The sequence below is a fragment of the Rhynchophorus ferrugineus genome, unplaced genomic scaffold (assembly GCF_030347505.1).
Source record: "Rhynchophorus ferrugineus isolate W39M unplaced genomic scaffold, kcgeb_rfMv2 rfM7, whole genome shotgun sequence".
Taxonomy (NCBI): Eukaryota; Metazoa; Arthropoda; class Insecta; order Coleoptera; family Curculionidae; genus Rhynchophorus; species Rhynchophorus ferrugineus.
The window spans coordinates 32,580,949-32,596,518 of NW_027472586.1; the positions used below are offsets into that span (position 1 = coordinate 32,580,949).

General features: G+C 32.6%; 1 protein-coding gene across 1 annotated transcript; it reads left to right on the plus strand.

Moving 5' to 3' along the window:
* The first annotated feature begins 246 nt into the window (after positions 1-246).
* Positions 247-15,238, plus strand: LOC143199317 (L-asparaginase 1). The gene is made up of 9 exons (XM_076409040.1): positions 247-318; positions 1,364-1,436; positions 3,613-3,709; positions 4,114-4,222; positions 7,948-8,073; positions 8,577-8,781; positions 10,149-10,276; positions 10,517-10,696; positions 14,502-15,238. Exons 2-9 carry the CDS (start codon positions 1,367-1,369, stop codon positions 14,640-14,642), a joined length of 1,056 nt encoding a protein of 351 aa, XP_076265155.1. The 5' UTR covers positions 247-318; positions 1,364-1,366; the 3' UTR covers positions 14,643-15,238.
* The last annotated feature ends 332 nt before the right edge of the window (positions 15,239-15,570 follow it).

Sequence of the window (15,570 nt, forward strand, 5' to 3'; positions counted from 1 at the left end):
TGTTTTCTTTTATTTTTACATGTTCCTCATGCATCATGCTCATTATATATCCAGACGCTGTTTATCTCACCAATTACCTGTGGCAATATTTTTAATTATTCTTGAAAAATTAGACGCGCTATTTAATGCAATTTTTTAAGTATTGAGAGTGTATGTTTATAGACTGTGGATGTATAAGTTGAGGTGAGGTTAGATTATTCGTCGTATATATAATACGGTATTTTTCCTAAAGCGGCTCAGTCGTATAATTTGTATAAGAAATATAAGTACTTCTACTTGAACTGTTGTTGTAATAGCAGTGCCCTAATTCGGAACAATGTAAGTACAGTTACCTAATAATAATTAAATTTTTTAGTAAATATTTTCGTACTAAATTATTATTAAATATGTCGGTCAGTTACTTATATTATTTAGATGACGTGAATATTATATGTGATTCCCACATAGCTTTTGTCGGCATATTTTCGTTGACAAATCAAGACATATATAGGCTACATCAGCTACTAATTGATTTTAGTACTGCAATACTGTTTGTTCAAATGTTCTTGTCGTTCATTTACTTCGATTGTGCACTAGACGCTTTTAGAATCAGAACTCTTGAACTTTATTATAGTTTACAGTTATTAACAGTTTAAAGTTGATATATAGTGGATAGGGCGATATCATACGCAGTTGCGGTTATACAAATTTTATTGAGATTAAATTATTATTTTTCATGTTTGATATTTTAAGTATGATATAAGACATTCTCGAGATAGCGTGAGATATTTGATTCCCAGAAATTCGGTTGTCTATTGAATGAAACAAAATAATATTAATTAAATTAAACGCTCATCCATTGCATTTTTGATAGTAATTTTTTTTGCTGTTCTGATTCTAACAAGCCCTAATACACTTATGCTTGTAGTGTAGCTTGTAGAGATCCTGTTCGTGATATCCCAATAGTACCTTTTGGGTTTGACACTTTGAAAATTAAGTTTAGAAATTTGGAAAGTGATGGAAACAACAGTTAAAAAATGTTTTAAAACTTGCAGAAGAGAGAAAAGTGTATAACTATAAAAGGTAAAAAAGGAGACAATAATAACTGAAGATGAAAATACAATAGAACAGAATTTGCAGGAATTTTGTTTTGACAAATTACTTTGTCCAGAGGACGCAACTGAAGACCATATATTTAGTATAAAATAAATAGTGGACAAAGTCCAATATAAGAAAAGCATATATATATATATATATATATATATATATATATATATATATATAATTAGTATATATTAATAACCATGAAAACTTGTATTTGTCTGGATAACTGTGGTATTTCATTTAAAATCATTTAAAAAAATTAACATTTTTATTATTTTAGAAGATGGCAAAACGAAATATTCTTATTTTATACACTGGAGGCACTATTGGAATGAAACAAAATGATAAAGGAGGTAAGTTTGAGCATGTATCTGGTTTCAGAATTTATATCAATATGTTTTTTTGGGGGTGGGGTAAATGGATATTCTCGTCTAGAAATTTGAAAAACTTCGATTATTTTCTTCATATCCTCCAAGCCTAACTGTTTAAGAATATGCCCTCAAACGCGGCATTTATAAACGAAACTTTGACGTGACGTGGCACCCCAAGTTCTACTAAAACAATTTCACAAAATATAGAGATATTAGAAGGGTATCTCGTATGCTTTAGCTGTGATCAAATTTAGCGTTTATTTGCAACCAAAGAGTGCGACTGACAATATGAATAGCGGGAAATGTATAGTATTTTAATAATAATAATAATAGCACTAATAATAATAATAGTAATCATAAGAATAATAATAGTAAAAATAAAAATGCAGTAAAAGTTTAAAAGTACATTTTATTTAAGTATATGTCAAATTTACATTAGTAATATTATTTCGAAGGTCAATTCATAGAATTTTCTAAGTTTAAACACAATAAATTATACTAACAATATTTTAAAACCTAATATAAAAAACTGACAAAGAGCAATTTGTTCTTTTAAATATACAAAATTCAATACAATATTGAATATGGAACATTTATTAAGTTAAATATAACTGAGCCAAAGATAGAGTATAATATAACATATATGTAGAAGAGTATTTAATTTGTAATATCTTTTTAGATATTTTTTTTTGATAAATATTTATTGTAGATATATAATTGTAAGTTATATTTAGAAGTTGCAATAAAAATGTTTCATTTTTGCCTTTCGCTACTCTGTTCACTTTTGTTATCTATTAAAACAAACAACACCTAACTATTATCTTTCTAATCACGTCTCGTTGCGACATTTGCTGATATAAAATATTGGACAGACTGCTTGTTAAGTTTTGTTTTTAATCAAGATAGAACAGTCGGGATATCATTTACCAACAATATAAAAAAAAGTCACTGGCTTTGTCAAGTTACATCTATCATATCTGTTGGGCTTTAATAAATTCACTGTTCAACTCAGTAAAAATTCTTTATATTTGGATCAATGTTTTCCTCTTAAGCAATGCTCTTCCACATTTCGGTTTGTAATTAGTCTGTTTAAAATGTACACTACAAACCCTTTTACTTTTATTTAAGACCTCAAAAGATATTTCAATCAGTTTTTAATTATTTATTGATAAAAGCCATTTCTGACGTAGTTTCTCTAGGAAAGCTCACAACAAACACATCATTTTAACTAAAACTAACCATAAAATGCAGTTAACAAAATAAGAATATTTAACAGGTAAGTTTTTTAAGTTAGCTCTGTCAGCCATGTCGAAAAATGCATCCAATTCGAAAGAGATGCTTTCAACAAAAGCTTTGTCGAAAAAAATTAAACCGAAATTCTTTGTATATAAATCAAATTATTTTTATAGGAAGTATATAAGACCAAAGGAGTCCAAAATATTCAGTAACTTCCTGATTATTTCCACCAAATATAAACATTTGTACCCTAAGATTTCTTACCTTCTAGAACATTCTTCTGAAAGCTGAATATGTCAAATTTAGCTGTGCTGCCAAATTTAAACCTCAAGCTACCTAGCCGCAAATGAACAAACAAAAAAACTGTTTCGCATACGCCCGTTTAAGATACCCTTCTAAATTCTCAATATTTTGTGACCTATTTACTTGAAATCTGATGTTAACATTCTCTATACGTTTGTATTCGTTTTCTATATCGCCTATTTATTATTTATATGTTATATATAGACACACAAAAACTTTTACTTCAGCCGTAATTTGGTGAAAACAACTTTCATACGATTGAAGAATCTAGAGAAGCTTACACCAAGTTTCAAGTAAATGGGTTCAGACTACTTGAGATATCATGTCTATATATATATATATATTATCAAATTTCATTACTTAAGTATATATTATGGTGGCGAATTTCATTTCTAATTAAAGATGCACTAGTTCTTTTACCTACCAAATATCACTAAGATAATTATTGACATCTGTAAAGACTGTAAGAAATATTTCACAAATTAACAAAAATAAATATTAACTCATACGCGTCAGTATATCGTGACCGTAGTTAATGACCAATGTGCAGCAGTCACTTAGAAAATTAATAAACGAATGAATGATTATTTTATTGGTTTCATATGTTTTTTTCTTTTAGTTTATGTACCAAAAAAGGATGAACTCGTGAGGCATATAACTGAAAAAATCACAAAATTGAAATTCAGTAGTGGTGGACACCATGGTGAATTTACTATGTAAGAATATATTTTATATGACTATGATATGATTAGCCAAAATAGTCCAATTCTTCTCGAGTTTTAGCGAGACTAAGGAACACGAATTCGAAATATTCAATATTCTATACAGTCTTTTAAGCATAAATTTTTCACATCATTTGGAAATTACCGTGTTATTTTTAATTATTCTAAAATAGTGTTGATCTATTAGCATACAGGTCGGTAATATTGTCGCTTGGCGCCGCTCTTTATAGATAATTTGTGACGTGATGAATAAATAATTTTAGGTATTAATACACAAAAAATAGTTTTTCGAAAATATGAATTCGAATATCGCGAAATATAAAAGGCAAGCCTCGTCCATATAATTCAAGTTTATATAAAGCTGACTATTAATAAACGAGTAAAACGATTGGTTTTAGAATATTCAACAACTCGGAGGTTCACTACAAAATCAAAGAATATGATTGTCTAATCGATTCCAGTAATATATCACCCAAAGAATGGAAACAGCTGGCATCAGATATAAAGGTAAATTATATTTTATCAGATAATAAATTTGTTTGATCTGTCTAGTTAATAAAAAAAGATAAAGTAAGGAAGATGGGCAAGACATGTTATAAGCATTTGCCATGGGAACTATGATATTTCTATCTATATTTTATTATTAGGTGCTTGCATATATTTTGATTAGTGAACTGTTCTGTTCAATGGAAAAAGTGGAATGAAAAGCTCAACATTGCTTTTTGACTGCTTTTTCTGCTACTAAAGTCCATCAGGTACTTTTATGTTTCTCTCGTAGTTGTCTTCCACCCAAAAGGTCGATTTCGCTACAGAAGTCTATGGGGAATTGTGCTGTGATAGCGAGCTATCCGCTAGTTGTCAGGACTTTTGATTCTGTGCTTTGAACTAGAGCCTGAAGAATCCTGGAATTATCAGTGAACATCAGATTGTTCAAGAGATTGTAGTATCATTTTGAACTCTTACCGGCTCGGACATCAAATTGTGGTTTAATAAATCGTTTTGCGTACCCACACTTATGTATATAGTCGAATGCAGAGCAAAAATCAATTTTAAGGACACCCGCAAGTTTTCCGATAGAAGATTTATTTCTCAATAGTTCTTAAACCATTTACTGACATTTACCCATAATGGGAAATATCCACTGTTTTATTATCCAGATTTTTTGTCATCGCCATCAAAGAATTTTCTGTAACGTATTGTGACTGGTAATGAAAAGTAGATCAACTATAAGTAGATCCCAAGAACAAGAAATCATGAGTTCGTCTCAAGAGCGCCATCCACATCAACAGCGAAGTGGAATATGCATGGCCATTAAGTTTTCTTGAGTTCTAATGTATTACGAGATTCTAAAGTCGAATGAGACTCTTAATATACGAGGGTGGTTTAAATATGATCGAGGCAAATACTCTGACACGTTTATTTACTATTGAAAAAATTTACAAAAATCTACAGATTTTCTACATATTTTCCCTCACTAGTTACGCATTTTGTCTATCATTTCCGAAGTTTTTCGATGCCGGTATCGAAGAATTCTTTGGGCAACTCGGACAGCTATGTGGGCATGAACTCCTCTGCCTCGTCGTTGGTGTTGAATCTTTAACCTCCGAGGGCTTCTTCCAGTGGTTTAAACATGTGGTAGTCGCAGGGTGATAAATTCCGAGTATAGGAAGGTATTTCAGTACCTCCCACCCTAATTCTAATATTGTATCGAGCGTGAGACTCAGGTATCAGGGCGCACGTTATCCTGGAGCAGAATCACACTTCGTGCTGGAATATTCGAGCGATAAGCGGGTTCCACGTGTCTTTTCAGAAGGTTAGAGTAGCATGCAGCATTAATGGTTGTGGGGTGCGGAGAAAATCGACGTACAGCACGCCCTACTGATCCCAGAACAACGTACACAGCGTTTTACAATGTTACCCGCGGATCTGGTTGTTCCCCCACTCTTTAGACGACATCTTGCTTTCGGGACTATAAAACTGTACCCATGACTCGTCTATGGTGAAGATATGCGTTAAAAATACTGTCCCCCTCCGCCTCGTATCGCGTCAGCAAGAGGCGACACACTTTCAGTCGCGTAAAAGTTTGCTCGAAGTTCAACAGTTTAGGAATCCATCGCGCCGTTATTTTGTCATATTGAAGGTCTTCGTGGATGATAGACTCTACACTACCAATATTGATGCCGAGTTCAGCCGAAATGTCTCGAACATTTATCCTACCGTCCTTGAAAATGAGTTTTTCTACGCGGCGAATATTGTCTGGTGTAATGCTGGTTCGCGGTGGACGATCATGCGTCTCATTCTCGACGGTTTCTAGCCATCCTTGAATGCTTTGGTCCATTAAAACCCTGCAGCCCTACTCAGGTACTCATTACCGAACTGATTTCGCAAACGTAGAAAAATTTTCGCCATTTTAACGCCTTCCAACACTAAAAAACGAATGGCAATACGTTCCGCTACGGCGGTCGGCACTGGACGTTCGCTCATGGTTGTAGTGCGCGCGTGAAAACTATGCCACACTGTTCGTAAGGAACTCAGCTATTACATACTCAAACCATAACCTTCAAAACATACATATGCGCCATCTACAGCGTTCGTCTCCATCATATTTGAACCACTCTCGTAGATGTCTACCGACATCCATTGGACAAATTGAACAAAGTATGGTTGCTAAAAAGGATTGACAGTAGCCAGTATCTGACGCAAAGTTTTCCTCTTGGATGATATCGTTGTAGGAGTTTCACGTTATGAGAGTGGAATTCACTGTTGGATCTCGAATGGGAAGTTCTACTAGTGTTGAGATGAGGGAGAGAGAGAAGGTTCTAAGTTAAATACAATTTATTTCCTCTTTTCCTTGAGTAAATTAATACCCAAAGACGAGTTATTTAATTGATAATAAAGAAAAAAAAATATATATACATTTAAAAGATATTAATTAATACGTCATGGGAAAAGGATTATGCTTCAGATCGCATATACTTACTATTAATGAAAGGTCTAGTTAATGCTTAATGCTTACAATATATATATATATATATATATATATATATATATATATATATACACTATATACAGTACAATATATATACAATAATTTCTTCAATGTTTTCTTCAATTAATGCTCATTTCAATACTTTCTTCTTCCACCAATTCAATATCTTCTTCATTCAATTCAATACTTTCTTCTTCTCCATTCTCAATAACACTCCCTATTCTTCTCATTTTTAACTCTTTCCCTCGGTGTTACTGTCATCCTTTTTAGCAGTTTTTAGTTTATCCTTTTCGGGCAAAATACTGTCATCTCGTTGTGGATGCACAGTGTTTTATAGCTGAAGGTCCTCCCTCGGGTTCTTGGTGGTGGTGAACAAGGCTGGTCCAAGAAACCCTTTTCTGTACCGCGATTTGCTGAGAATATCGGTGTGGGAATTACTCTTCCAGCTAGGAACTTCTCACGCTGATAAAACATGTGCGTTTTGGACTCTTAGGGAATTCCCAAAAATTCCACGATTTCGGGTCTTCTTCTAACTAGATCCGTCCTGTTTCGACATGTTTCGTCTAGCCTCGGTACCTGTACCCGCGTTGTCCGAAACACTCGCCAACGAGCCGATGGGAATCATCTTTGTTGAACACGTCTGTTCTGGTTACTTGGTATCTTTTTGCCTGTCTACTTTTACCAGACGTTCAATATACTGCGAACGTTATGTCTTGTATCAAGTCATAATTCTTTTCCATATCATAAATATTTGAAACTTCAGTTTAAAGTTCTAACAAATTAGTCCCTCTAACAATAGAACCGAAATAATTTTACAATTAGCGCAACTTAACTGTCCCAACTATTATTAATAAATTTGCGTCACAACTAGATCTAGTATGTTTTCCAGACTTATCGCTTTCTGATTACCATTTGTTCAGGTGGATGCAGCATAGGTTGGCTGGCAAAAGAGCATAAGCGTATTTTCGAAATAACTGATCAAAGTACATGCAATGACCTAACATAACCAGAATATTAAAATTTCGAAAGAATTAATGAATTAATGAAAGTTCGGAATGATTTTGAAATAATTTTAAGCATACAAAGTTCTTGTTAAAACTTACAGTGATTTGAGTGAGAAATAACGATATAATATAAAAAATGACGCCTTGGTTAAAGAAAAAATTGTTAATTGAGAGACCGAATTACAGGTATCACTTCATGAAGGTTCGTATCTAATACTATTATTATTTATTATTTTTAGAAATTCTACGATGACTATGATGGGTTCGTGATTTTGCATGGGACTGATACCCTAGCATACACTTCCTCCGTGTTATCTTTTATGTTAGAAGGATTATCTAAACCTGTTATACTAACAGGCGCTCAGGTAATATTATTCATTCGATTGAATTGAAAAATAAAACGTTAGTTCGGTTTTTCAAAACTAATTTAATCGGTAGATTTCAAGCAATGATAACTAAACCAATTTTCTTTTAATTTTCACAAGCTTTTTCTGAACCGTTCAGAGAAGACTTGAATGAGTAATAGTTGGATTGGTATATGCATCCAAAATTTCCAGCTATTTTCTCTCAATTTTTGCCGCGACACTAAGAATGTGTTTGACTCAAAATAACAGTGAACTAACATAACGCAATAAAAACTTTATGACGCGTAAACCACGAAATCATAGAATAAAGACTTAAAAGCGCATGCCCCATGTTAAAATTGGTTCTAACTTACGCTCGGAGTCCCTATCCCTTCTATAAGAGTTAGGTACGATCGGATATTTAAAAATGTTTAGCGGTAATTTAAAAAATTTGAGCGGGAACTTTGAAAAAGTATAGTAAAAAATTTTAGCAGGAAATTACATATGTTTCTTATATTTTTTAGATACCAATTTTTGAAGATAACTCGGACGGTATCGATAATATCTATTGGTCTTTATATATTGCTAGCCAATGCGATATTTCGGAGGTATGCGTCTACTTTGGAAATAAATTATTGAGGGGTAATCGATGCACGAAGATAGACACGACTGATTTTGTTGCTTTTGATTCTCCTAATTTTAAAGAATTAGCTACAGTAGTTTCAAATGGTACGTTTTGTTTTCATTGAAAACTTATTTTAAATCAATTAATTTAAATAATTTTTAATCTTTTAGTTTCCGCAATTCTTGATGATGTTTGTATATTTTTTTATCGAGTGTTGAAATAAATGTAAACAATGTTTATGCCATTATCTCAATTTTAACCTATAACAGGTCAATTGAAAAGTTCCCGGCCTGATACATAGATGACGTTAATAGAATTAAATCCTTATGTTTTTTAGTTAGCCCTAACCCTAAAAAGATACGTGTAGAAATTTGGCAGCTGTTGGATCATTTGTGAATTATAGAATTTTGAGTGAAGCAACTTTTCTTATTGTGATAAATGGATAAAATGGAATTTCGCCTGTGGATAAAATATTGCTTTTTGAAGGGAGAAATACAGTTGAAGCAAAAACTTGGCTTGATGCCGAGTTTCAATGATATTAACTGAACGTGTACATCATATAATTCACGAATATTTGGGTATGAGAAAGCTCTGTGCAAAGTGAGTGCAGCGCGAGCTCACTTTTGACTAAAAACATGATGATGTCGAGATGAGTATATGACAGTCGATTGGACTTCGGAGTGAAATGATGGAGCCATGTTTCATCTATTGTCACATATCGATGCAAAAACTCGGGTTTATTACGCTTGATCATCTACAAACACTGCTCCGAATCATCAATTCATCGTTGCTTTTGTTCAAAAGTGAGCTCGCGTGGCATCCACTTTGCACAGAGCTTTCTCATACCCAAATATTCGTGAATGATGTGATGTACATGTTCAGTTGATATGTTTAGAGTGTCTGCTATTTCATTCAGTTTCAATTTATGGTCATTCAAAATCATTTTGTGAATTTTTTTTAATATTTAGCATACCTTGATGGTTGATTTTCCTGCGGCAGTGTTCGGACACTCGACATCAAGCCAAGTTTTTGCTTCAACTGTATGTTTTCCCTTCAAAAAGCAATATTTTATCGATACGCGAAATTCCTTTTTATCCATTTATTTTCACAATAACAAAAGTTGCTTCAGACAGCTTAACAAAGATCCGACAGCTGTCAAATTTATACACGCATATTTTGAGGGTTAGGGCTTACTGAAAACATATGGATTTTATTCTAGTAGCGCCATCTATGTGTCACGCCGGGGACTTTTTAATTGACCTGTTACTAGCGACATTCTATCTTATTTTTCTATTCTCTCCATAACGTTAGTCCAGAAAGTAAAGAATGTTAAGAATCTTGCTCATCTGCTCGAAAACATTGTAATACATATTTACAAAATAATATCTGACCAAAACAAATAACATTAAAATTATTATGTGATCTAGTAACTTTCGTTTCAATATAAATTAAATTAAACTAACAATTCTAGAACTAATGTGGGTAGGACAATGCCAAAACGACAATAAATCGAATAACAATACTCCATTGGTGGTACAGACTGAGCTTAATGAAAAGGTTGGCATATTCTATTTTACTCCAACCACTACTAAACAAAATGTAAGTTAGCATAAATTATATTACGAATTTACAGTAAAACTAAAAATAATATTTACACTAGTGAATAAGATTTATCATATATTATTCATTTAATTGTAATTGTATTAAAAATAATATTACATTTTAATTCAATTATTTATCTCTCGCCTATAATATAAATACAGTTTGCTATAGCAATAGTAAAAGTTGAAAAACCATTTATATATTTATATAACTAATAATTTTATTTGATATTTGCAGGTACAAAGCTATTTGGCGGAGTTAGAAGGATTGGTTATTTTGACGTATGGCGTTGGAAATGTGAATAAGACTAATGAAATTATTGATGTTTTGAAAGAAGCCATTAATAAGGGCGTCGTTATAATTAATGTTAGCCAATGTTTAAAGGGCCCAGTGAAAACAGATTATTTATCAGGAAATGTAAGTTTATGAATACGTTTTTGATTGTTCTATATAATTATAAATGTCTTTGTTACATCAGTAGGTATTATTCGGATGGTAAAAGACGTATTTATTATAATTATAGTTCATTTATAACAATAATTCTGTTATATTACTGCAGTTATGCAATCTTTCTATGCCTCCAAAGCAATTCTCATTGGATACAAGTCAACCTGTTGGAAGTATATAATTCATTTATGTTCTGGGATTCCCTTTAATCTCATCTTCCCTGTCCCTCAAAACAATGCCTTAAAAGAGTTCTGGGAGTAATTGGATGTCTGGCGTGATGAAAAAACCAAGAGTAATTGGTCTTAATATATTATATAGTCTATTCAAAACAGTAGTGATACGGGAGGCCTGTCAAAACGTCGCTATGTTGCCGCAGCAACTTTGAGTTTTAGTTCAGTTCGGCTTTGACATAGAAGAAAATTCTAAAATAAACAAAATAATTGAATAAAGATGTTATCAGATATAATTTATTTTAACATTATACATCTAATACATATATTATCAAAGAAATTAAAACTGCAATTAATTATACAGCCACAATAATTTATATGTTAGAGTTGTTTTATTATATATACACATTAAACTTTTTTCCACACTAGTTTAGATAGGGCTCTAGCCGCGCTTTTTATGTAGTGGTATCCCCCGAAGACCTAATCCACCTAATTTACAATTGTATATCTGAGTAATGTATTTTACCTTCATTAGAATGCACATTTATATGTTGCGCTTAGTTCTTGTTTTCTTTCGATGCAGTGTATCCTTGTAACGTCATTTTGATATTAAAATATTTTTCCATAGTTTGTCCTGTTACTGCCTGTATACATCTTTCCTGATAAAACTATATTTATTTACTGCATTTGCCATATCTACAAAACAGTTAGTATTATTTCTCTCCTCATACATGTTAACCAAACGTTCATGTATATTCTGAACAATAATACACGTGCTCATTGGGCATAAGAGTGTGAAACTCTATAATACAATTTCCTACAATTAAAGTATATTAGTTGTAGCTGACCTTATAAGCTGTTTATTTACAATCTATCAAAAACTTGCTCAAGATTCTACCATTTGTCAATTTCTTCTTCAATGTGTCTGATCGAGCTCACAAAAACCGAAGGTGTTATTTTTGACAATACCTTTTTTCATAAATAGAGACAGAATATCCTCCTCAACCTGAATATCTATTGTAATAAATCAATACCCCATATCAACTCAATTTGACTAAAAATGCAGTGATAGGGAGGAAGACATAATACTATGTGGCCATAACGTTCAGTAATCTTATCTACCAAATACCTTTTATCAGGCTTATTTCTAAAAAAGTAAATTACATAAAATGCAATTAAATATTTCATATATATTTACCGAATAAGAATTTGAAATAGTTCATTCTTTAACGTGTTTTCCTCGAAACTTATTAACTTAAACTTAAATAACATAAAATTTGCATTTGCCATTAGCATATATGGAAGATATGGTGCATTCTACATAACAATAACTGATGGTTCCTCCAAGTTATTTAAAAGATGATTTTCAAACTACTGCAGAAACAAGTTATAGTTCATTTCTCCATAGTACTCACCCTTGGACTTAGAGGAAAAAACTAATTCTGCATCAGGAATAAAAGCATTCCTGTTTCCAGCATGAAGAACTATATGATGAATGAATGAATGAATTATTAATAAATGTTACTAACAAAACGTAATGGATAGTTACCAACGTTTACCTTGTTCCATCAACTTTTGTTGTCTATACACTATATTTATTACCATTTTGCCATTAGCAACCATTCTGAAATATGTATGTCTCATTTAAATATATAAATTGATATAATAATTCTCCTTCATTTTGTTATATGTTTTGAAAAATTCTATTGTTTTAAAAGCAATCTTTGGATGTTCCATTAAACCCATTCGTGCGTTATTTTTACACCATTTAAATCCTATATTACCCAAGAGAGCTCAAATAGCTGTATATGTTTTGGCTTTTGATGGATACATTCCAGACTAACAATTTCCTCTGAAATAATTATATTAAATTATGTTTCGATTGAAGGGTTATATTTTTTTATTTTTTGAGATATTTCAGTGACCATGTCGTACTAGTATTCAGTGCAGCTGCAATGCGCAAAAAATATTTAATTATAATCACAAGATATTGAGAATTCCTCTGTGTTTTGTGATTATAATATTTTTAAGAATTTTGCAGACTTTTGACGAATGGTCAACCTTTGCAGGCTCATTCGGTTACATGTTCGAACTTCTCTAACAGCATTATATCTCTTTTTAAATAGAATAAAATGAAAAGGATAATATTATCTGACTGTAAAACGAATTTACAACTTTTGACAGACACATATTGACACACATGTCAGTGCTGTTTTGAATTGACTATATAAATAATAAAATATTTAAATATATATAGGGTCATGTATTCATAGTAATTATGGGATTTGTTTCAACAGATGGTATAAATTGTGAGGTAAAAGCCTTTGCGAACAGGAAAAAATAATAAAAACCTGACCTAGGTTTTTTCCAATGTCATTGTGACAATGGGAAATTGGTTTGTTTGGGTTTGTGAACAAATCTTTGGTAATGTGATGGAGATGTTTTCGATATACAGCAACATATCAACAGTATCGAGTTCTTTTCTAACTTCTTCGAAATTGTTGAAGTCCAGATCTGCAAGTACGTGTCCCATTGATGAGAAAAGTTGATAGTCGGATGGGGCAAGGTCTGGAGGTGACGGGTGCGATAATATGTCCTATCCATGTGCTTTCAATGCTTCTTTGGCCAGTTTTGCTTTATGATACGGCACGTTATCGTGCTGTCAAGTCACTTCAACGTGTCTTCTGATCGTTATTCGATTCAAATTGATCATTCATTAGCGGTAGGTTTCACCAGGTTTCAACAGTTCGTAATATTTTGGTCCCACTAAACATGGAGCGACTAAAACTCTTTGGTTATGGAGTCGATTGGCCGGCTTCGCCCGGTGATAACCATGATTTTTTGCGCTTAGGGTATTCAAAATAAATCCACTTTTCATTACCTGTCACTATTAGATGCAGAAATGACTTCCGATCATATCCTTGAAGCAGTATTTCACAGACGATTTTTCGAATTTCCATTTACATGTCACCCAATTGATGTGGCATCCATCTTCTCATATTTTGGATTTTCCCCATTGCTCGTAATCGGTCTCTAATCGTTTCTTCGGCCACATTTAATGCTTCTACCAGTTGCTTTTGTGTTTGGAGTGGATCTTCTCCATTAAATCTCTGCAGTTTCGCATCTTCAGCCTTCTTTGGTCTACCAGACCGTTTTTTGTCTGGCACATCCAAATAACCACTTTTAAATTTGAAATTTTCGAAACCACGCCTCCGCATTTTGTTCTACCGGCAAACCATGACTTTTAGCGGCTTTTTTCTTTTGATTTAATAAGAAAAGTAACCTTTGACGGTGTTACTTTTGCAATATGTAACATGTAAAGCTTTGAAACTTGATGTCAGTAGAATAAAATTCCATATGTATCTAATGTTGATATTGTATACCTAAGCCTAGCGACATCTGATGGAAAAACCGGTAATGACGGTACACCTGGTGGATCAATTTTTCAGACTGGATTGTGGTTTTACCAGAAGACTGACAAAATGTCGTCAACTAAAACGGTGATTTGAATACTGTTCCAATTTGTTTTGCTCAATCACGTTGGCGAACATGATGTAATCCAAAATTAGTTTTCCACACTTCTTTAAATTATGAAATTGTTTCAGGATCTAAGCAAAGGAGGAGTTATATCGGGTAAAGATATGACTATAGAGGCGGCCTATGCGAAATTGGTTGTAATGTTGAACAGGAAGAAAGACGACCTTTTCAAAAAGAACATCCGCGGAGAAATGACGGAAACTAATTAAAATATGCTTAAATTAATCAGAATTACTGTTGCTTAAATTCTAATATCCCTAAAGTGTATACCCTACCCAATAAAACAGTCAATGCACGTTATCAACATTTATGACGTCAGCACGTCGCACGTTATAATATTACTAATGTTTTGAACAATGTAGTAGACATTTGACAACAGGTTCTACCACTATCAACCCAAATTGAATTATATAGAATGATTTGGTTACATGTTCTGCCACATAAGACGTAAAATGAGAAGGGGGAATCCGCTCCAAGTTTAAAATGAATTTACATTTTTGCATCTGGTATTATATTGCATATCAGCTATGACGTACATTGGCAGTTTTATTGAAAATACTGGACTTTTGGTTCTTTATCTATTTGTTGTATTTCAGTTCATTCAGTGTTAGTTTAACGGTGTCGTAAAAACAGTCCACTAATTTCTTATAGACGTAATATATGTTGTTTGATTGTGTATAAGTTTCCATCAAACGATCTAAAAAATGTTAGGTGTGTGCCTATTTTCTGATTTTTTTCTGACACTAAAAAGGTATTTACTGAAAACAATTGATTTAAAATATATTAATAAAAGATTTTCTACAAACTTTTTGTCATTTTTCTGATAAAAACCAATAAGAGATGTTACATTATACATGTCGTCAGATATACTCACTCCCCGAAAAGCACTGGATCCAGACGCTATTACCATCCGACAACTTTAAAATCTTCCTCAGCGAACAACTCCCTGAGGTAATAAACATCACGAATTCCATCTTCAGGCTGCAAAAATGTCTATCTCTGGAAACGCGGCCACATTACTCTTATTTCGAAAAAAGAATCGACAAATCAGCACTCTCCATGTACCGCCCAATGCGTTCTCTGAGCTTATTATCAATAATCAAAAAATGTAGTGAAAGTAATTCTCTGCAAAGATGC

Excerpts from the sequence above, each read along its gene's own strand:
- LOC143199317 (XM_076409040.1), top strand. The coding sequence starts at position 1,367 with ATGGCAAAACGAAATATTCTTATTTTATACACTGGAGGCACTATTGGA. Across the intron at positions 3,710-4,113 it reads CACCATGGTGAATTTACTAT|AATATTCAACAACTCGGAGG; the intron begins GTAAGAATATAT and ends GATTGGTTTTAG. Across the intron at positions 4,223-7,947 it reads AGCTGGCATCAGATATAAAG|AAATTCTACGATGACTATGA; the intron begins GTAAATTATATT and ends TATTATTTTTAG.